The sequence below is a fragment of the Sitophilus oryzae genome, unplaced genomic scaffold, assembly GCF_002938485.1.
Source record: "Sitophilus oryzae breed Bouriz unplaced genomic scaffold, Soryzae_2.0 scaffold_815_pilon_pilon, whole genome shotgun sequence".
Taxonomy (NCBI): Eukaryota; Metazoa; Arthropoda; class Insecta; order Coleoptera; family Curculionidae; genus Sitophilus; species Sitophilus oryzae.
Genome location: NW_022147434.1, coordinates 3,333,379 through 3,353,823, shown reverse-complemented (window position 1 = coordinate 3,353,823; position 20,445 = coordinate 3,333,379). Strand labels below are relative to the sequence as shown.

The following is a 20,445-nucleotide window of genomic DNA, read 5'->3' as shown; positions in this document are numbered from 1 at the left end:
TGTATTTGTATTTTGCTGGCACGTTGGCGTCCCTTTTCTTTTGTCCTCCAGAATGTTACATGGAAGAAAGGACAGTTTCTTTGTTTATTATTGAGCCCTCGGAAGTAATTCGAGGTAGGTTTATTTTGTTTATTAGACCTTGTTTGGTTTTAAACAAGAGTTTCATATTTTTAGGGTCCAAGGTACGGACTATTTACCAGGTACGGGCATTATCTAAGGTCCTAGTAGTATCCAAGGTACGGGTAGTGTTCCCCTGTACCGTTGTCTTATGGACGGACTGTGTCCAAGGTTATGATCCAAGGTTATGGTCCAAGTTACAGACATTATCCAAGGTCCTAGTAGTGTTCCAAGGTACGGGTAGTGTCCCCATATTGCCACAGTATGGATACAGCGTAAGCCCCATGCTGCTTCGCTCCCATTTCTAAACCTAGTCAGTAGCTACGGCTGTATTGATTCATGGTGTCCTCATTCTGGCCTGTTTTGTTGTTTTGGCCAACAGGATCGCCGACAGACAGTACAGAGATATGAGCCTACCTCACGCTGCTACTCTTCGAAACAGGGTTGCCTCAAGAACAACTAAGTGTAGATTTAGATTCTAGTTTTCAGTCGATTTTCAGTCTTAACTAAATAACGTACATTTTAAATAATATCGTACAGACTATATTTAATGGTTAGATTATTAAGAACATTTATGTCGATTTAGTAGTTACAATACGATTTAGATTTTAGGTTTCATTACATTACGCCTTGTAATAGTATTACTTTTTTATAGATATTATTATTGTACTAACATCCTATAAAATATATTATCAAATTAATTAAAGTAATGCTACATTTCATATATTCTCTTAAACTTTACATGTCTTGTATTTTATCATAGTTGTTTTCATAGATATTTAGTACAATTCTTAACACCACTTTCGTTGACATATAACCACTATAATAATTATTAAAATTGTACAATGCTATTTACCATCACAGTCCATCTTGAATAAATATAGTCATTAGTTTTAAGTAATATACGTGTTATATAAGTGTTTTCTTTCTCTGTACATGCCTGGCGCCCAATATCTATATTTTTTTTTATTGTTATTGATTAATTTTCTCTCTAGTGAAATACCTTACCCACGACTGCTCTCCGATGAAAAGCTGCCGTTCGCAGTGGTAATGTTTATAAAAAACGCTAAACCTAATTTGGCACCCATAAGCGTGGGGCTTTGAGAAATTTTTACTCGTAATGTATTTCACTGGAGTCTGACAATTTTCCTAAGTAATATACAACTGTGTTTTCTTTCTCTGTACATGCCTGGCGCCCAATATCTATATTTTTTTTGTTTATTGTTATTGATTAGTTTTCTCTCTAGTGAAATACCTTATCCATGACTGCTCTCCGATGAAAAGCTGCCGTTCGCAGTGGTAACGTTTATAATAAACGCTACAGCCTATTGTATATGTATTATTTTGTTATTGATTTTATTAGTAAAAGGGTAGCAATCTAAAAAAAGTTGTGCAGGTATACTTGCTGCGAGATTTATTTACGTCAAAGTGACTTTATTCATAGTATTATTTCTAATGTCAAAAACAATTTTTTAAAACATTTATAGTACTTTTAAAGGGCAATTTAATTAATCAATTATATTACGAGTACTAATCCAAAATGGCGAATGCTACAAAAACTATTATAGATACTTTGGATTTTCATCCAACCTATAAACCTTATGGAATGGACAATTATCGATTGGAGATTTTGACCAAGGGCCAACAAAAATACTTGAATAATCATAAAACTGAAAGAATAAGACAAGACCATAAATATTTATATGATCACCCTGAGGTAATTCATTCCCTTTTTATTGATAAATATAATATTTTTGTTTGACCGCAATAGTCTTGCATGCTTGATATTTGTCTTGGTCTTGCGATTGGTCTTGCGTAAGTCATGCACTGGTCGGTTTTGGTCTTGCATATCTAAATACACCCTCTACACTATGATGTAATATTCCACAAGGTTAATATTTTAACATGCGCTTATAATATGCTCTGTATAGTAGATATAAAAACAAAACTTGTCACTTAATCTGCAGGACAGTGGCGGATACAAAGAGGGGGGCCCATGGGGCCCGGGCCCCCCTAAAATCTGTAAATTGGGTTAAATATTAGGCTTTTGGGTTAAAAATGGCGCCCTAAAAGGCATATTTGGCATTATTTTTTATTTGGCCCCCCACTAAAATAAATTTCTGTATCCGCCCCTGCTGCAGGACTAGGTATATTTACAATACTATTTAATTTTATTAAAATGAATTAGAATATAAAATTATATACCGGGTGTTGCATCGTCGGATGGGACAGGAAATCCCATGTAAATTTTAATGGGGTCAATTATTGACTTCCCTAATTATTTTAGAGAATAATTTTATTTAGGTTTATTGAAGAGCACTAAAATCCACATTCAACAGAATAACTTTAGATATTTTTGATTAGCTCGTTTACGAGTTATCGCCGATTTCTTTTTAAATATTTCTCCTTTCTTAAATAATTTTCTTAAATAATTAAAGTAAAATAAAGTAATCAATTACAAGGTTAATTATAGTATTATTACAATATTCAATAACTTATTTATTTAGGTACTATTAAATTGTTAGAACTTTAGGATTTAAGAAGATGTTCAAATATTCCTCCATCGACTGCTAGACAATAACCCAGGCGATCATTAAATTCTCTTCTTACATTCGCTAGTTGGTAAACTGGAATTCTATTCCATTCGGCAGAAATAGCATTTTTTAACTCGTCTAGATTTGGGTATTTTTTATCCTTGTATATCCTGTTTTTTAAATGGCCCCAGAGGTAGAAATCATTTGACGAAATATCAGGAGACCTTGCTGGCCAATTTACTGTATGATTTAGGCCAATAACGTTTCCGTTAAAACTATTGTCTAAATATTCCCGAACAGCCAGGGTACTATGTGCCGGGCCGCCATCCATTTGGTACCAAACTTCCTGATTTTCCCTAGAGGCATCATGTAAAGCAGGTAAAATATGATTTTCGAGTAGTTCCAAATAATATTCTGCATTTAAATTTCGCGTAAGAAATAATGGCCCGATTATATTGTGTCCGAATATCCCTGCCCAAACATTTACTTTCTGTGGATATTGCGTCCTTGTTTCGACAAACCTGTGTTGGTTTTCTTTGTTTCAATATCGATAATTTTGTACATTATTTGGGTTCATTATTTAAGGTAAACGTGCATTCGTCAGTGAAACATATGTTTTTTTAAATATTCCCTATCCGTGTTTGCTCTTTCCATCATATCAAAACAAAACGCCTCCGCCGTATTTCGTCCCCATCTCGTAGCTCTTGGTGCTTTTCATATAGTTGTTGTTAGAAGGAATAGTATTTATGTCGTTTCAAAATCTGAAACGCTGTAGTGCGATCTATTCCTATTTCATCCTCAAGTTTCCTTGTGCTGATTTTTCCATCGTTCTCTTCCGCGCACAATAAAACTTCCAAGTCGGTATCATTTCTTGCATCTTCTCTTTGTTCCTGCCTTGCTTCACATCTGCAGTTATTTATTAGGGTACCTTTAATCTCTGGATATTTCTTGCATCTTCTCTTTGTTCCCGCCTTGCTTCACATCTGCAGTTATTTATTAGGGTACCTTTGGTCTCAAATCTCTGGATATTCCTTGCGATTGTAGATTTTCCAAGTATCGGTCTATTCGGATACAGAGCAGCAAACATGTCCGACACCTTTTGATAACTATTTCCTTGATAATACCATTTAATCATCAATACTTTTTCTTCGGTAGTGTAATTCATGGCTAATATTTTCGATGTAGGTATGTAGTTTTTAATAATAGTTATAAAGCACTAAATAGATAAATTTCTGAAACGACAACTTCATTTGACAGTTATCTTTTACCTTGAGTGGTGCTCATAAGTAAATACAGGGCCATAAGAAAGGAGAAATATTTAAAAAGAAATCGGCGATAACTCGTAAACGGACTAATCAAAAATATCTAAAGTTGTTCTTTTGAATGTGGCTGTTAGTGCACTTCAATAAACCTAAATAGAGTTATTCTCTAAAATAATTAGGGAAGCCAATAATTGACCCCATTAAAATTTACATGAAATTTCCTATGTCCCGCTCGACGATGCAACACCCAGTATGTTATAATTGTTTACGGTCCTAATTGATTAATATAACGGTAGAATTGCTTGACGAGCAATACTCTGGTAACATCATCAAAATATATCGAGCTGATTGGGAGTTATTGATTGACCCGATGTCAATAAAAATATGGTCCACGGACATTTTTAAAAAGCAATGTTCTCTTATTGCTTTAAGAGAAAACTGCTAGTGAAGAATAAGAAATAATTAGACGATTTTTTAAATAGTTTTACACCCTGGATAGTGTTGTATTTCATTGTTAATAAACCAGAGACATGCTAAAACAACAATATTTTCTTTTATCTCAAGATAGGTTGCTTAGGCGCAACGTCAAAGTTGATTTTGTCTGAGGTTGTTTACTTTTTTGGTTTTGTGACGCTTATCTTTGAATTGTTAATGTTGTGATTTGCATAATTGGGCAGCGATTTTTGAGCAGGAAATACAATTGTTGTTTTTAAGTATTTTGGAGTAAGTTCATAATACATTTACGTCCCGTGTAAAATAGAAAAAAGGATTTCTTTTAAATGTTTCGTAAAATTTATTTTGTAACTTTTCAAATACAGGATTTATTCATATTTATTTCCGAAAGACGTATTCATATTTATTTTCGTTTTTATTATGACTATTCCTTTTATCTAAAGAGTAATTTCAAGAAGTGCCAAAAACTTCAAAAATTATTTTTTTAGAGACAATGTCAATAGATAAAAAATATTCGTTTTCTATTCGTTACGAAGGCAGTCCCTTTGAAGTTAAACATACACATGTCTTAACTATGTTTTGAACGCAATAAATGTAGTAAAATGCGAGGGCGGTCTAAAATATATATTTTTTTTAGACCGAAATTTTAATTTTTATATTATTTTCGAAAAACTTTACCACCCTGTATCTTAAAAGTTATGACGTTTAAGATATACATTCGTATGAAGTTTTCTTCTTAACATGGGTCTAAGAATCATCTCCTGAATACTAGCGTACTATATCCGTTTAGGAACATCTATATTAGTGACTTATTATTTAAACAAACACCCTGTATAAAAGTACGATTAATTTATTTTACTTATATAATCTACGTGACTTTCCGACTATCGTTCAAAAAATATACGTTTCAACTTTCCAAAACATGTATTTTTTGAACATGTAATCTATTTATTACCGCCTAATTCTGCAATATTGACTTGTGCTCCAGAACAGTTCATTATTGCGCTGCAATTTTACGATTTTAAGTTTTGGAAATATATTTTTTACTATATTGTAATTAATAATATTAGACACTGATTAAAACTAAATATTCTTGTGTAACCGTAGAGGATTAGTAAATTTAAACTACCATCAGTAACTGTTTTCCAAATGCACTGCTTTTGATTTTTCATATCAGCTTAATATAGTGGTATTACATTACATTCCATTACAAACAAATGATATTTATTCATACTCTATTTTTATTTATTTTTCTGAAGCCACAACAAAGTTTGAACTTGATTGCTTCGCGAAGTAGTACGAAGAATATAGTGTTATATAAGTTTTGTTGAAACTCATCGAAACGTTTCTCGAAACATTTCCGGAGACTATTCCAATAACAATAAAAAACAACCAGCCACACAGCAAGCATTACCACCGTTACCGTTTTCTTTTTTATTACAGTCCCCACGATAACATCCTTATTGTTTTCTCTGCTCCAAGGAGATAGCAACGAGGTATGTTGGAGTACCTCTGCAGCGGTTTTTCGGTAACGCTTGCGAATTGTGAGCTACTGCTTTACCAGGTTGCAAATGGTGCCTCGTGCCTGGTTTGCTTCGATTTTTCTCTTTTTTTTTAGGATCACTAGTTTATCAGTAGAGGGAGATGGCCGATTCTGTGTCAGGCGGAGGCGGAGGGAGTGACGTCATCAGCTAAGAACATGTAAAATAGGCTAATAAACAAGAATAAATAGGTTTGAACCGCTTTTGAACTGCTTTGAGCCGTTTTTAGCTTAAAACAACAGACCTGTTCATTTTTTGTCTAAACCTGTTTATTTCTATTTTAAAGCGGTTCAAACCTGTTTATTCTCGTTTATTACCCTATTTTACATGTTCTTAGCTGATGACGTCGCTGATGACGTCGCTGATGACGTCACTCCCTCCGCCTCCGCCTGGCGCAGAATCGGCCATCTCCCTCTACTTTTATCGTTGCTGATTCCTTCCGTATTAATGAAGCCGGAAGACAGAAACACTAAGTGTCTACGGGTAGATATATTTTAGTCATGACTTCATGGCTAATCTTATTGTAGGTTTGCCCAATAATTTCGTTTTTCTTTTTATTACAGTCCTCACAGTACCTCACGATAATATCCTTTGTTTATTGTTTTCTCTGGACCAAGATGATAGCAACGAGATATGTTGGAGTACCTCCGCAGCGGTGTTTCGGTGGTAACGCTTGCGAATTGTGAACTACTGCTTTACCAGGTTGCAAATGGTGCCTCATGCCTCTTTTGCTTCCCTTTTTCTCTTTTTTTAGGATCACTAGTTCATCGTTGCTGATTCCTCCCGTATTGATGAAGAAACACTAAGTGTCTACGGGTAGTCATATTTTAGTCATGTCTTCATGGCTAATCTTACTGTAGGTTTGTCCAATAATTTCGTTTTTCTTTAATATAAAATATATCGGTTTAAATAATTCTACGTCTTCCGATGCCATCTCTCCATGCCTGTCTGTCTCTCCATTCATCGTCTCCGATAGCTCTTTCCTCCATAAACTTTCAATTCCTTCCTGCCAACTTCTTCTCGGTCTAACCGGTTTTCTTCTTCCTGCAGGTTTCTAGTTTATGATTTGCTTTGGGATTCTTATTTCTACCATTCTTTGGACATGCCCGTGCCATATGACGACGCTATAACACGCTATGACACGTGTGATGGTCGATTTGCCGGTCCCAGATCTCACCGACTTGTGTTACGGCGCGGCGTGTTGTTCCCCGCTTGTCTCTCTAGTCCCGCAGCTATCTACTCTTTGTACTTTATGTCTGTTCTTTATCTCGTCCACTTTTGTATGTTTAACTTCCATAATCTCTCTTAAGTACTCTCTTAAGTACTACTAAGGTTGCCTAACCATCTAACAAAGATTTTTCTAGATATATTTATTTTTATAATCAAGTGTAAGTAGATTTTTATTATTTGATAAAATCTAGGTGGCTGTGATATGTCTGACGTTACTTCAACATAGCGGTCACATTAGTTCAACTTTAACAACTAGTTATCAATTTGTGTCAGTTAAAACAAAAAAAAATCTCAGAAATTTGCCGAAAATGGAAATTTATCCTACATCAGAGAGAATTGATTTGGTTCTGACTGATTCACCAATTAATAGAATATTCAAATGATCTATATTATTTAGTCTCGACTTTTTTTATGGGGGTATATTAAAAACAGTGTTTACAAAACTCGGCCAACTATTGTCGACAACATGAGAGAAATTATTGTGGCTGCTTCTCGAAATAGAACTCCACATAAATATGCTTTTTAACACGAAAAGGTCTCTTGAAAAGAGGATGATTTTATGCAGTTAACAGAAAATAAAGCAATTTAAGCATTTAATAAATCTAATTAATTTTTGTCACATACTTATACGTTTATATCTACTTTTAATTCTGTAATAATTAAAAGATGTTTTAAATATGTATTTTTTTATTACCGATGAATATTTTACTCTACATCCTTTAATTTTTGTTAAATTAATAAAAAGTATATCCACAGCCCCACCTAGATTTTCAAATAATTAAGCAAAATTATAAAAATGAAAATATCTAAGAAAATATCTGTCTAAGAGGTAGGCAACCTTAATAGTATTTTGAAGATATATCAATTCTCCATTGAATATCGAAATAATATACTGGGTGTTTCATTTAAAATAAAGGAGTAACTTGCTTTTAAATGTGACCAATGTTCAATATTAATTTTGTCTCACCCTGTATAGCTTTTCGGGTCAAATTTTAATTTAATTTAACATACAACGGTTATTTTAACTAAATACACTAACTATATATGAATCTATACAGGGTAAATTACCATTTAGGTAGATGTTATTGAAATTTAAATTTTATTCTTCATTTTCACGAAATGTGAATAATATATAGGGTGTACCATTACAAAAAAAAACAACTTTGATTCGTAGCTTTTTTGGGATACTCTGTAGAATCTTTTATATTTTTAAAAAATGCTGTAAACTAACCTACATATGCTACAAAAAATTTCATTTCGATGAAAGTACCCTTCTCCATGGAGCCTCCGCGTCATATGAGAGGCGCCATCCTGTATAAATAATAGCAAAATATATTAATATTTCAAAATGGTGCGTTATTTTTTTGTATATTTTATAATGAATATATTTATGAAAGATCCCGTCTGGTTAAGTAAAAAATTCTCCATATGTAATGTATTTTCATTAACTTTTCGAAACGGACCATAAAAAAAATTGATGTACTGTTAAGAATTCTGGTGTTGCTCAAGCAATTAATATTTAATGCTGACAATGTTATTAATATGGAAAATTGCATGTTATCGTTAATAGTACTGTTATAATCTTCACCTAAAGTTTACCGTATCAAAGACCGTATATCTCTAAACCCAAATATCAAATTTACAGCCAATATAAAGGAAAAACAGCTCAATAAAAAATTCTATAAAAGTGCCTATTGTTAGAAATGGACTTGACAAAATTGAATGGACCATCTAAGGAGCTCTATTAACATGCATTGATGCTTTCAATAAAGCGTAGATAATCTTTCATGTATGTAAAATTAATGAAATTGAGGTTTGAAAATTCGTTTTTTTTTATTTTAATACAATTACCGCCTCTATAGCATTTCGTATATACAGTATGTCCTCGGATTATCTTTACAAAAGGAAAAACTTTTTTATTATTGACATTTTGAGAAAAATGCATTCTTCATAAAAATTTAGCTTGTTCTAAAATGGTTAATCCCGTTTATACTTTTCCAAATTTCCATACCGTTTTTTTACCGTTTAAATGAAAGTCTACAACATGAAAATATGGTTGAAAGTCCAAAAACAAAAAAAAACTTCGTTTTCATTATTTGATAGATTGTAATTCATAGAAATTTAATTAAAGTAATCTTTTTTGTTGTTTTAAAATGTTAAAGAATCACAAAATTTTAGATTAATGCTACAGTTGGGGGTTGGAACCTTTGGTGTTACACAGCAAAATAAAACACTAAATGACCACAATACCCCAAAACTCTTTAACTTTTACACTGGACGCGTGTTTCGCTAACCATGTTAGCATCATCATCAGACAGAGCTGCAACAAGTCAGTTTTAAAAAGACGTATGTAAGTCTTAAGTCATGATTTAAATGATTTAAGTTTTAGGTCCACTTCAATATAAAGTTCAAATGACTTAAGTTTTAAGTCTTTGACTTAAGTCATTGTTGTCAAGACAAATATAACATTATTTAAGCCTTCATTTCTTTTTTTACCTAAATCATTGATAATCTGCAAGTTAAGTCAGTAAAATGACTTAAATCAATATAATTTCCCTCAAGTCAAGACAACCAGAATTCTAGTCCAGTTAATATTAATTTTATTCTATTACCCATAACCGATTTTTCTATTATCTATATTAATTTATTGTAGATACAGATTAGAATAAAATATTATATAAACAACTATAATAAGCAATAAAAAAAATAAACGGCATCAAGGACATAAAAATACACATATAAAAACATCAACAACTTAAATAAAATTAAATTTTGTAGTACTTTGTACAGGTTGTCCCATTTTTGTGTGTTTTACAGGGTTTCTCGTCTGTGAGCAGCGGTACAAAGATGCGGTTTTCACAGTTGCTACTTTTTTATAAAACTAAAGATGGTAAACAAATAATATATTTGATGCCGCTGCTAAAAATTTACGATAAAAATATATGAAAAAAAGACTTAAATATTTTCTAAAAAGACTTAAATATCATAAAAGACTTAAATATTTTAAAAGATCCAAAAGATTTAAGCCTTTTATAAAATGACGTCATTAAAAAAAGATTTAAATATTTTTTAATGACTTAAATCTTTTCTAAAAAGACTAAAATCTTTTTCTATTTCGGAATAAAGACTTAAATCACAATCATTTTGTATTAATTCAGCTTTCGAAATATGACTTAAAATCAAATTATTTAAGTCATTAAAATGATTTAAGTCATTAAAATGATTTAAGTCAAAAGCAGACTTAAGTTTTCTGTGAGCTTCAGCAGCTGATTAAAACTAAACTAATATCTACCGTTGTCTCTGTTCATACTATCTTTACATTTATTAATTCTGATGCTCTCATATGCATCTAATTGCCTGTAATTTGAGACTTCTTTAATTAATTTTAAATTATTAAGATCTATACAATGTTCTTTATCACCAATATGTTCAGCAACGCAAGATTTATCCGGTTTACAATATCTTATCCGAGCCTAATGTTCTTTAAATCTATTTAGTTAGATTATTAAATTATTAGATTAATTATTAAATCTAAATTTATTAATTTGGAACATTTGGCTTTCCTCTTGTAAAAATTAGATGTCAAACAATTTAGATACGTCAATCTGACTAATTAGCTGCTTCAGTAGCATATCGGATATTTGTTTATAAATAACTATTATAACTTATCTATTTTTATTAGAATTATATATTTTTATTACAATTTTAATAACTACTAACGTTTATTTTACATAAAGACTTTCAGTTCATAATATAATCCTTGCTCTACCTCACAGTATTGTATTCACTCTACCTCACAGTATTAATCCAAAACGCCGGCCGGTTCTTAAAACGTAGTAACATTTATTTTTCAAAATCTCGCAAGTCCCATATTTGAACATTCAAAATAAAATTAATACATAATGAAGTTATTTAAGTACTCTGTTACTTTTGCGAATTTTTATGAAAAAGCAGCACATAATTTTTTTAATATGTTGTTAAAACAACTTTTATTTAATTTATATATTTTTTTCAAAAATCTTTTAAAATGTTTTTGTAAAACATTGCCTTACTTTTTTTTGTATTGTAACTCTACTCACAATGTCTAATTTGTATGTAATTTTAAACAAATATTTTTGTTTGGAATTATTAGATATACTAAATTTTAGATCCAGGCCATGCTTCAAATCATAATGAGGAAACTGTTGTTGGAACGGCCTAGCCATGACATTGAAACCTTTATAGGGAGATACTTTGTTGATAGCTGGGCCGAAATTGAAGAACAAGTTGAAGGATATATGAAAAAGGTAAACATGTAATTATAGTGAACGTTCACGTATATTATACAGGGTTTTCAATGAATGTTGTCAAGTACACGGGTCGCCCCCCCCCCTCCTGAGCGCGCGATAAAACAAACATATAAATAAAGCTACATAATATCTTCTAAATACGTACCTAAATATTTCATTTTTTTCGATAGTTTATGATATAGCATATATTTATGATAAGTTTACGATAGTTGTCAAAATCACACTGCTCAAACTTTCTTTTTTTTAGTTTATCTATTTACTTTTTGTTAATATTTAAATAATTCATTGGAAAAATGAAATTGTTCCCAACTGACAAAAAGTATAAATAATTTCGACGGTAGTTCTTCATATTTTTTATTTATAAATCCAATTTTTTGACTACGAAAGTTTTTTTTAAAACTTGATTTCTTTATGGTATATTTCAAAATATTGATTCTAGTTTTTAATTTTTATTTTAAACATTGGTGACGGTTTAATAAGAGCGTCAAACAATAACTGATATACCCATGACTGTAAACAATAGGCATACAATAGGAATGCTCTATTTGAGCTTAATATTGTATAATCCCATAGTCTTTTCCTTTTGGAAATTCAATTAGATTTTCTAGTAATAACACGGCTATTATTATACCCAAAAATAGCACATCGGTAACCTGGCATTCTATTTTTAAGAATAGCAGAAAAAAACAGATATTTAATGTAATTATTAAACATAATAAATTAAAAACTTACTTTAACAACTTAATTAGATTTACCCTACTGCTTTAAATTAACACATAAAAATAACAAAATAATAGTTTTGAACAATAATAAAACGTTAGAACGCAAGAATCTACTAGGCCCCTAGATGACGTAGAAAAACTGACAGTACAGGAAGTAAAGGGATGGAACTATCCTTACCTCTATAGTATCCTTGCATCGTCTAAGCCAAAAGCCAAACTGATTGTCTGACTATCAAATCAGGGATAATTTCGACAGACAACATGCAAAAAATGGGAGAAAATTAAATCTACCATTAGATTAAAACGCCAGATAACGTGTCGTTCTTCTTGTTGGGCAGACTTTAGAAAAGAAGGTGGTATGTGGATATGGTGTTTGGAACTCTCTATGTTGCGAAATAGAGGAAGTTTTTTAGCTGATTTCTACTCAGTTATTCTTTTTTTCCACCTGTTTACTGTTGAGTCAACACTTACTCTCGAGTTAGAAATTCCGTCACTTATAGACATCCAACATTGTTCTTTCCAGAGCTGCGACTAGTCAGGATGTTTCTGCAAAACATTAGAACGCAAGAATCTACTAGGCCCCTAGATGACGTAGCAAAACTGACAGTACAGGAAGTAAAGGGATGGAACTATCCTTACCTCTATAGTATCCTTGCATCGTCTAAGCCAAAAGCCAAACTGATTGTCTGACTATCAAATCAGGGATAATTTCGACAGACAACATGCAAAAAATGGGAGAAAATTAAATCTACCATTAGATTAAAACGCCAGATAACGTGTCGTTCTTCTTGTTGGGCAGACTTTAGAAAAGAAGGTAGTATGTGGATATGGTGTTTGGAACTCTCTATGTTGCGAAATAGAGGAAGTTTTTTAGCTGATTTCTACTCAGTTATTCTTTTTTTCCACCTGTTTACTGTTGAGTCAACACTTACTCTCGAGTTAGAAATTCCGTCACTTATAGACATCCAACATTGTTCTTTCCAGAGCTGCGACTAGTCAGGATGTTTCTGCTCCATCTGTCAGTACAAGAAGCGCACATTGATGAAAACCTTCCTTTTGACACACGGATATTGGATATATCAGAGTTTATCCAAACCCAAATCTTTTTCTTTATTGCAATATACAGGGTGTCCCAATATTCCATGGACATAGAACTACTCGCAACCCTACATAAATTTTAGTATAAATATTTTCCAACAATAGATTTTCTTTTCATAAAATGGTCCATCTAGTACTTACTACATTTTTTGTTTCTTGTAAAAAAAAACGACACATCGCATGGTTTTTGAGAAAAAAATGTTGTAGAATTAATTTTTCCAAAGCAGACCTACAAAATATATAGGGTGTTCTAATATATTATTGCACATAATTTACCTTTATACAAAAGTGCTTCGTTTGTCCGTTAGAAGGCATCAATTTAAAATACACCCGAACGTTAATTAATTTAAAATTTTAATTTTTATCAAGCTTATTGTCAAATATTTACAGGAAACAAAAAATGTAGTAAATACTAGAAGGACCATTTTATGAAAATAAAATCTGTCGTCGGTTAAATTGGAAATTACTTATACTAAAATTTATGTAGGGGTGGGGATAGTTTTCACCCTACCCGTATTTTTTCTTAATTTTTGTGAAAGTCAAATGTTTTTGTTACACTTCGCAAAACAAAGACACCGAAAATCTCATTCAAATTGAAATAACGATGCTCAAAATACCTGAAAAATGTGTTTTTAACGTATGATACCCTCGCAGACAAACGAAGCACTGTTTTGTAGAGCTAAATTGTGTCCAATGAACTTATTATGAATCCAAAAATACGTTGTAGTTCTATGTCCACGGAATATTGGGACACCCTGTACAACCTCTAATATTAAATATTTGTAATAACTGACTCATACACACATAATGACAGATTACATAATTCTAATTTTGGTATAAAATATTTATAAACTGTTAATGGTTGAAAACAGTTTACATTTTTCTAGCTGCCATCGAGATTCGAAAGTAAAACCACCAAAGATTTCACTAAAGATGAAAAGCATGTTATTTTAGATGACAGTCGTTACGATATGTATTCAGATTCGCCAAACGATTCGGTCTCTGACGAAATTTCAGGATCTACTTTGTGCAGAGATATACTAGAAGAAATTATAGATGCAGTAGAAAAAGATGTAAGTATTGTTTCTAATGCACCTAGTTCGCCATACCATCTGATTTGTACCAATCTTGGTTTTCTATAATTCTATCACCAAGATAAACAACTTAAAATATTATAATAATTATTGTGCTAACAAATTCGAGGTACGAGCATTGGTATCTCTGTAACCGTAATAGATACGAACATATAATAATAATTAAATTGCGGCAAAGTTTCTGGGATGTTCACCAAGATGTCATCAAAAAAGTTTTAAAAATTTCAAGGATTGATGAGGATTTCTTTGAAAATCAATTTTATTTTTTTCTGTCGTTACTTTTTTGAAAATCAAAAAACCAATTTGACATTTTTATAGCCACTTTATTAGGGCTATCTGATAGTATTTTCAGATTTTCAAATTAGCTGGTAATTTGTGAGATACAGAGGCCAACTTAATTTTTTTAAATACGGACCTGTATTTTATATTTCAGGTTTTGATTGATGAAAGAACTCGGTATCCTAAGTACAATGATATGCCACACTTAATTTTCTTTTATTTCGGACATTTGAACACAATTTATTTAAACTAATTTCAAGTCCGGCTCTGTTTTTTTTTTAAATATTTATTAATCTACTCATTCACATTCAAATTTCACAATATCGATAAGCCTTCAAACTTAACAATGACGTGGGGTAAAACATTGAATACGGAAAATCAAATGCAATAAAATAATATAGAGTATATAAATAATACAAATATAATATAATATAAACAATCAAATAATTTTTTCCTCGGAAGATGGATTGTTAATGGTAGAGCAGAGTATAATGGCCAGCGAGGGGGGAGGGCATGCATTCGGAAGTATAAGAAGAAGATATGTTCAATGAGCTATAAATAACATTGAACGAAAAATAAATTTGTGCAATAGGGAGGGTGGTAACTGATAACCGTTTCAAACATGTAGAGCATTAGAAACTAGTAAACTAGTTAGAAACTGTAGAAAGCGATTTATTTATAATAACTAGGATTAATATTACGAATATCTAGATATTCTTAGATCGTATACTGAGATTTCAAATTCATAATAAAAAAGTTAAAAATAATATATTTAAATTGCTGACTTGGATATAATTTATTTGAATCTTTCAATTGGCTCGATTTTCCTTATTCAATATTAATTAGTGCTGATTAATATTGTTGCCAGGAATATAGTCAGATTAAATCATTTAAAAAGAGTAGGAAACAATAATTAAATACTTTTGTTGTTGTTAAGGTACCCAAAACAAAAAAAAAAGTATAAAGTGTGGCATATCATTAGAGAACAACGGCATACGGTCGAGTCGGCCGCTCCTGGTACGTATACGTAGACGTAAAGAATCTTTTACGTGTATAAAAAATAGAAAATATAAGAAATGCGCATGCGTACGTAAACGTTTACGTGTTTGTAGGCCGATTCGACCGTATGCCGTTGTTCTCTATTGTACTCAGGAGTTCTTTCAAAACCTGAAATAAAAAATGCAGGCCCGTATTTAAAAAAAATGAAGTTGTCTTCTGTATCTCACAAATTATCAGCTAATTGGAAAATCTAAAAATACTATCAGATAGCCCTAATAAATAATAAAGTGGCTATGAAAATGTGCCAATTAGTTTTTTGATTTTCTAAAAAGTAACGACAGAAAAAATAAAATTGATTTTCAAAAAAATCGTTTTTTTTTTCAAAAAACTCAGCAATCCTTTGTCCCAATTTAACCATCTTCGTATCTATTACGGTTTTCGAGATACCAATGCTCGAATCCCGAATTTGTTAGCCCGGTATATACAGAAAACAGCATTTTAAAAAATATTTTAGGATCTAATCCATTCTATTTCATCTGAATTGGTCGAAATCAGTGAAGGATCGGAAAAGGAATATTCTGATGACGATGAAGTTTACATAGACCTAGGCCTCGATTTTGATATTGATTTTGCTGGCTATCACGATGAAGATGATTAAACACCCTGTAGTTCTTTTATTTATATTATTTTAAAAATAAAATAATAAAGTAAACACTAGTATTTTATTTCTTACTAACTGACCGAATCATTACTTTATTTGAGATTTAGGGACTCCCTGTATACAACCAATAATTATTTATAGGATATGAACTTCTATAAACCATGCAACATGCAATATTTATATAAAACTGTTTTTCATATCTTTGTCAAGAACAACGATATTGGACTTGTAGAATGTAGAATGTTTAGGACGATTTGACAAAAGTCAGTATCAGAGACGGATCCACAGAGGCTAGCTCTTCATCTCCGACATTAGCCGTATCAAAGTTTATGGCACGAACGGTTTCCCTCTCGGCTCACTCAGTGATGAGGTGTTCTCGTGTTTCCCCATTTTCGCCACAGCATCTGCATTCTTCGTTGTTTCTCAGCTTCAGTCTACTGAAGTGTTCGTCGAGGAGTGTCCCGTTAGAAATCCAGTGACAATCCGAAGATTGTTGTTACTTAAATCAAAGAAAATCTTTGATTTTTCTCGGTCGTTCTGAGGAAATTTCTTCTGAGTATCTTAGACCGTTGGATCGTTCCCATTCCAGGTTATGGATGGAGTCTTCCAGGTTCCTGAGTTTCGCCTTTAAGTTTGTTTCCACTTGGGAAGCAGAACGTTTCTGGTCCACTTAGTGGAGTGTTCGCTACTTTTCTAGCTAGATCGTTTGCTCTTTTCATTGCCTTGGTAGGTCATCCACTGGGTGTTGCGGATGACTGTGAGTTGAATGATGTAATAATTTTGGGGACGAATACAACAAAACAGAGATTATTAAAATCGGTCAAGACGCTGTTGAGTTATAAGTGGCCTAACTCATACAACTTTGTTTTATACAGGGTTGTTCACAACATACGATACGGAGTATTGTAGCTAAACGATTACATTTTTACAAATTGTAAGTTTTGGGTTCGATGAAGGTCTATTAGAGCTACAATTTAAAATAATTTTTACAATATACAGAGAGAGATTGTCCCAAATAAGTAAAAAATATTATAGTTGTATTTTTTTAAATAGAACGTATATTATTCTTTTTTTAGATTCTACGATTGAAATAAAGCTAAATTTAATTAAGCTTTATCACACTTAAACCTTGCCGTTTTTGAAATATTTTCAATTTTATGAAATTGCGGTAAAAATTTTAACGCTTCATTTCTCCAAGGGTATCGAAGTTTTTAACACTAAATATTTATTGAAGTTCATTTGTTGATCAGATATTGTGTTGCAATAATAAACAAGATACTACCTTATACAGAGTGTCTAAAAATTTATATTAAACTAGTTGAAGCCTGGCGCATCCTCCACGACATGCGACATCAGGAAAAAAAAATACTTTCTATTTTTTTTTTAATTAAATGAAAAACAAAAAATCCGGCGACAGTTTTTAGAAGAGCCAATTAGCTATCTTTTAGTAAAAAAAAGCAACTTCCTAGCGCAAGTCGTTACTTCTGTAGAGACGACACAGATAAACATAGCATTTTATATATGTAGATAATTACTAACTTTAAACAGCAATAACTTGTTTAATTTAAATGAAACATCCTGTATATTTTGCGAGAATCAGATGCACAATTTAATTGTCTATCAAATTGTATTATACCACTTTTTACCTATCTCTTCAAATTTTCGAATAAAATGCATTTTTTATAATTTAAAACTCATTTATCACTATACCCATGGAATATTGACATTTTAGATTATTTTTAAAGATGTAACAAATTTTCAAAAAGTACCAGTTACTAATATTGTCGATATAGTTCCCTTATTTCATTAAAAGATAAAAAATTGTTTAAATATTTTTTGTTATGGGGAACCAATTAATATGATTCCAGTATTCAAACTACATTAATTGACTGTTTACGTTGATTAATTGCTTCAAATACTAGAAACTAAATTTTGTATGTGTATTAGACAGTGTGGTAAAAAGTATTTTTAAATTGTAGCTCTCGTAGTCCTTTAACGAACCTAAAACTTACAATTTGTAAAAATCTAATCGTTTAGCTATAATACTCCGTGTCGTATGTGGTGAACAACCCTGTATGTATATATTAATATATTATTTCTTATGATATTCAATTACTCTCTGAGCTTTGAAGTGTCAAAAGTCAAGAATACAGTTGGTGAATATTACCATTCGTTCGTATTCATTCGCATTCATTTCGCATGTTTTTAAAAAAGGTTGAATAGTATATCATTTTTATTTATACACCCTGTATGTATATACTAATATATTATTTCTTATAATATTTAATTACTCTTTGAGCTTTGAAGTGTTAAAAGTCAAGAATACAGTTGGTGAATATTACCATTCGTTCGTATTCATTCGCATTCATTTCGCATGTTTTTAAAAAAGGTTGAATAGTATATTATTTTTATTTATTTATTAATATCTCCGAAGCTATCAAAACATATTTAATAATATCTTGGGATTATGTAAAGTGATTAGAAAGGAAGCCAAAAGTACAATAATATACAGATTGTTCCATTAAAAAAAAATCATCCCAATATATTCACACTTTTTTGAAACACCTTAATTACTAAGTCTTTTATTATAGGGGCTAGATAATATGCCCGACCCTGTATAGGTGTCGATGTCTGTCCAACGACAAAATCCTTGACAGTGATAGATGTGTCTGTCATTTTAATTTTAAAGTAGTTTATTTTATTTTACAAAGAAATAAGTTGGTACAATTGGAATGCATAATTAATATATTTAAATTTTGAGTGACAAGTGATTACTTCAAAATATTGTGAAAAAAACTGTATAACAATGAAAAAATCTAATCTTGGTTAATTAACTTTAATCTTAATTTTTTTGCAGTACTAAAATGTATTATTTACCTATCGTGTTGTTATTTTACAGATACTCCAGTTTTTGGTACCACATAGGAGATGGTATACAACTTTATTTGTGGCTAATACAACTCTCTGGCCATAGTCTATGGTAAAGTGTGTCTCTGGCTGTCTCTATGAACCGAATATTAACTGTAAACTATGGTCTGGGTCAACAATTAATATTCCTTCGAGTTTTCCTCCATTTAATTTTAAAAAACACGAAACACAAGTCACAACACAGTCCAAAATGCAAAATGCAAAATATTTATCATTTCTATTTGACATAATTTGACACAAAATTATAACCGATAATTTGGCAAGAGTTTGACAACTCTAAAAAATCTTAAGTCGAGTTCATACGCACAGGTGTCCGTTTGTCGTTCATCGTTGCCTCAAACCAATAATATTGAAATATGATCTGTCGTTTTTGAAATAAACCAATAAAACTGATTAAAATCAACAAGAGACGACGCATGACGTATTTATTTATAAATCCATCCATAGTTAACTTAAAAAATATTAGAAACTTTTTTTAGTGAAATAAATGGATTGGTATGGAAGTCATCTGCTTTTTTTCTGTCATCGTCTGTCGAAATCTTACCTGAGAAGAAAAAACAGAGTATAATATATTCAATATGTTGTATTATGAAATTTTGAAAAGTGACAATTAAGACAAAATCAAGTAAATTGAAAGTTTACGGGTTTTTGCTCCTTGCTGTATACAGGGTCCGGCAATAGTGCGTCGGGCATCTGTAGCTCCTAGAATAAAAAACTTGAGAATTTTATTTAAGTGCGAATCTAAAGTATGTGCCAGTATGTATTTCAAGAAAATATTTTAACTTCTATAGGGTGGCTCAAAAAAGTGTGAGTGGACCTTGATGATTTTTTTTAAATGGAACACCCTGTATATTATTGCAGTGTTCCATTTAAAAAAATCATCCAGGTCCACTCACACTTTTTTGAGCCACCCTATAGAAGTTAAAATATTTTCCTGAAATACATCCTGGTACATACTTTAGGTTTGCACTTAAACAAAATTCTCAAGTTTTTTATTCTAGGAGATACAGATGCCTGATGCACTATTGCCGGACCCTGTATAATAAAATACTCTATTATAGATTTCAAAGTAGACAAAAAATACTATTGTAGTTAATAGTACACACTGACAGGTAACTTCTCTGAAGATACAGATAAAAACTAGCTCTGTAACTAGTTACGAAACACCAATAAAGAAAAGCATTTTCTTTGGACCGTTAAGAGCAACGGAAGAAAACACCATTTAAAAACGAAATATT

General features: G+C 31.4%; 1 protein-coding gene across 1 annotated transcript; it reads left to right on the top strand.

The window, feature by feature from the left end:
- Nucleotides 1–1,551: 1,551 nt before the first annotated feature.
- LOC115889446 (ciliogenesis-associated TTC17-interacting protein-like) lies at nucleotides 1,552–16,278 on the top strand. Its single transcript, XM_030909429.1, has 4 exons — nucleotides 1,552–1,834; nucleotides 11,286–11,423; nucleotides 14,134–14,319; nucleotides 16,133–16,278. Exons 1-4 carry the CDS (start codon nucleotides 1,658–1,660, stop codon nucleotides 16,274–16,276), a joined length of 645 nt encoding a protein of 214 aa, XP_030765289.1. The 5' UTR covers nucleotides 1,552–1,657; the 3' UTR covers nucleotides 16,277–16,278.
- Nucleotides 16,279–20,445: the final 4,167 nt, after the last annotated feature.

Bases quoted from the DNA above. Each gene is read 5' to 3' on its own strand.
- LOC115889446 (XM_030909429.1), top strand. From the start codon at position 1,658: ATGGCGAATGCTACAAAAACTATTATAGATACTTTGGATTTTCATCCA. The intron at 11,424-14,133 runs GTAAACATGTAA...ACATTTTTCTAG, and splicing joins TTGAAGGATATATGAAAAAG to CTGCCATCGAGATTCGAAAG. The intron at 14,320-16,132 runs GTAAGTATTGTT...AAAATATTTTAG, and splicing joins TAGATGCAGTAGAAAAAGAT to GATCTAATCCATTCTATTTC.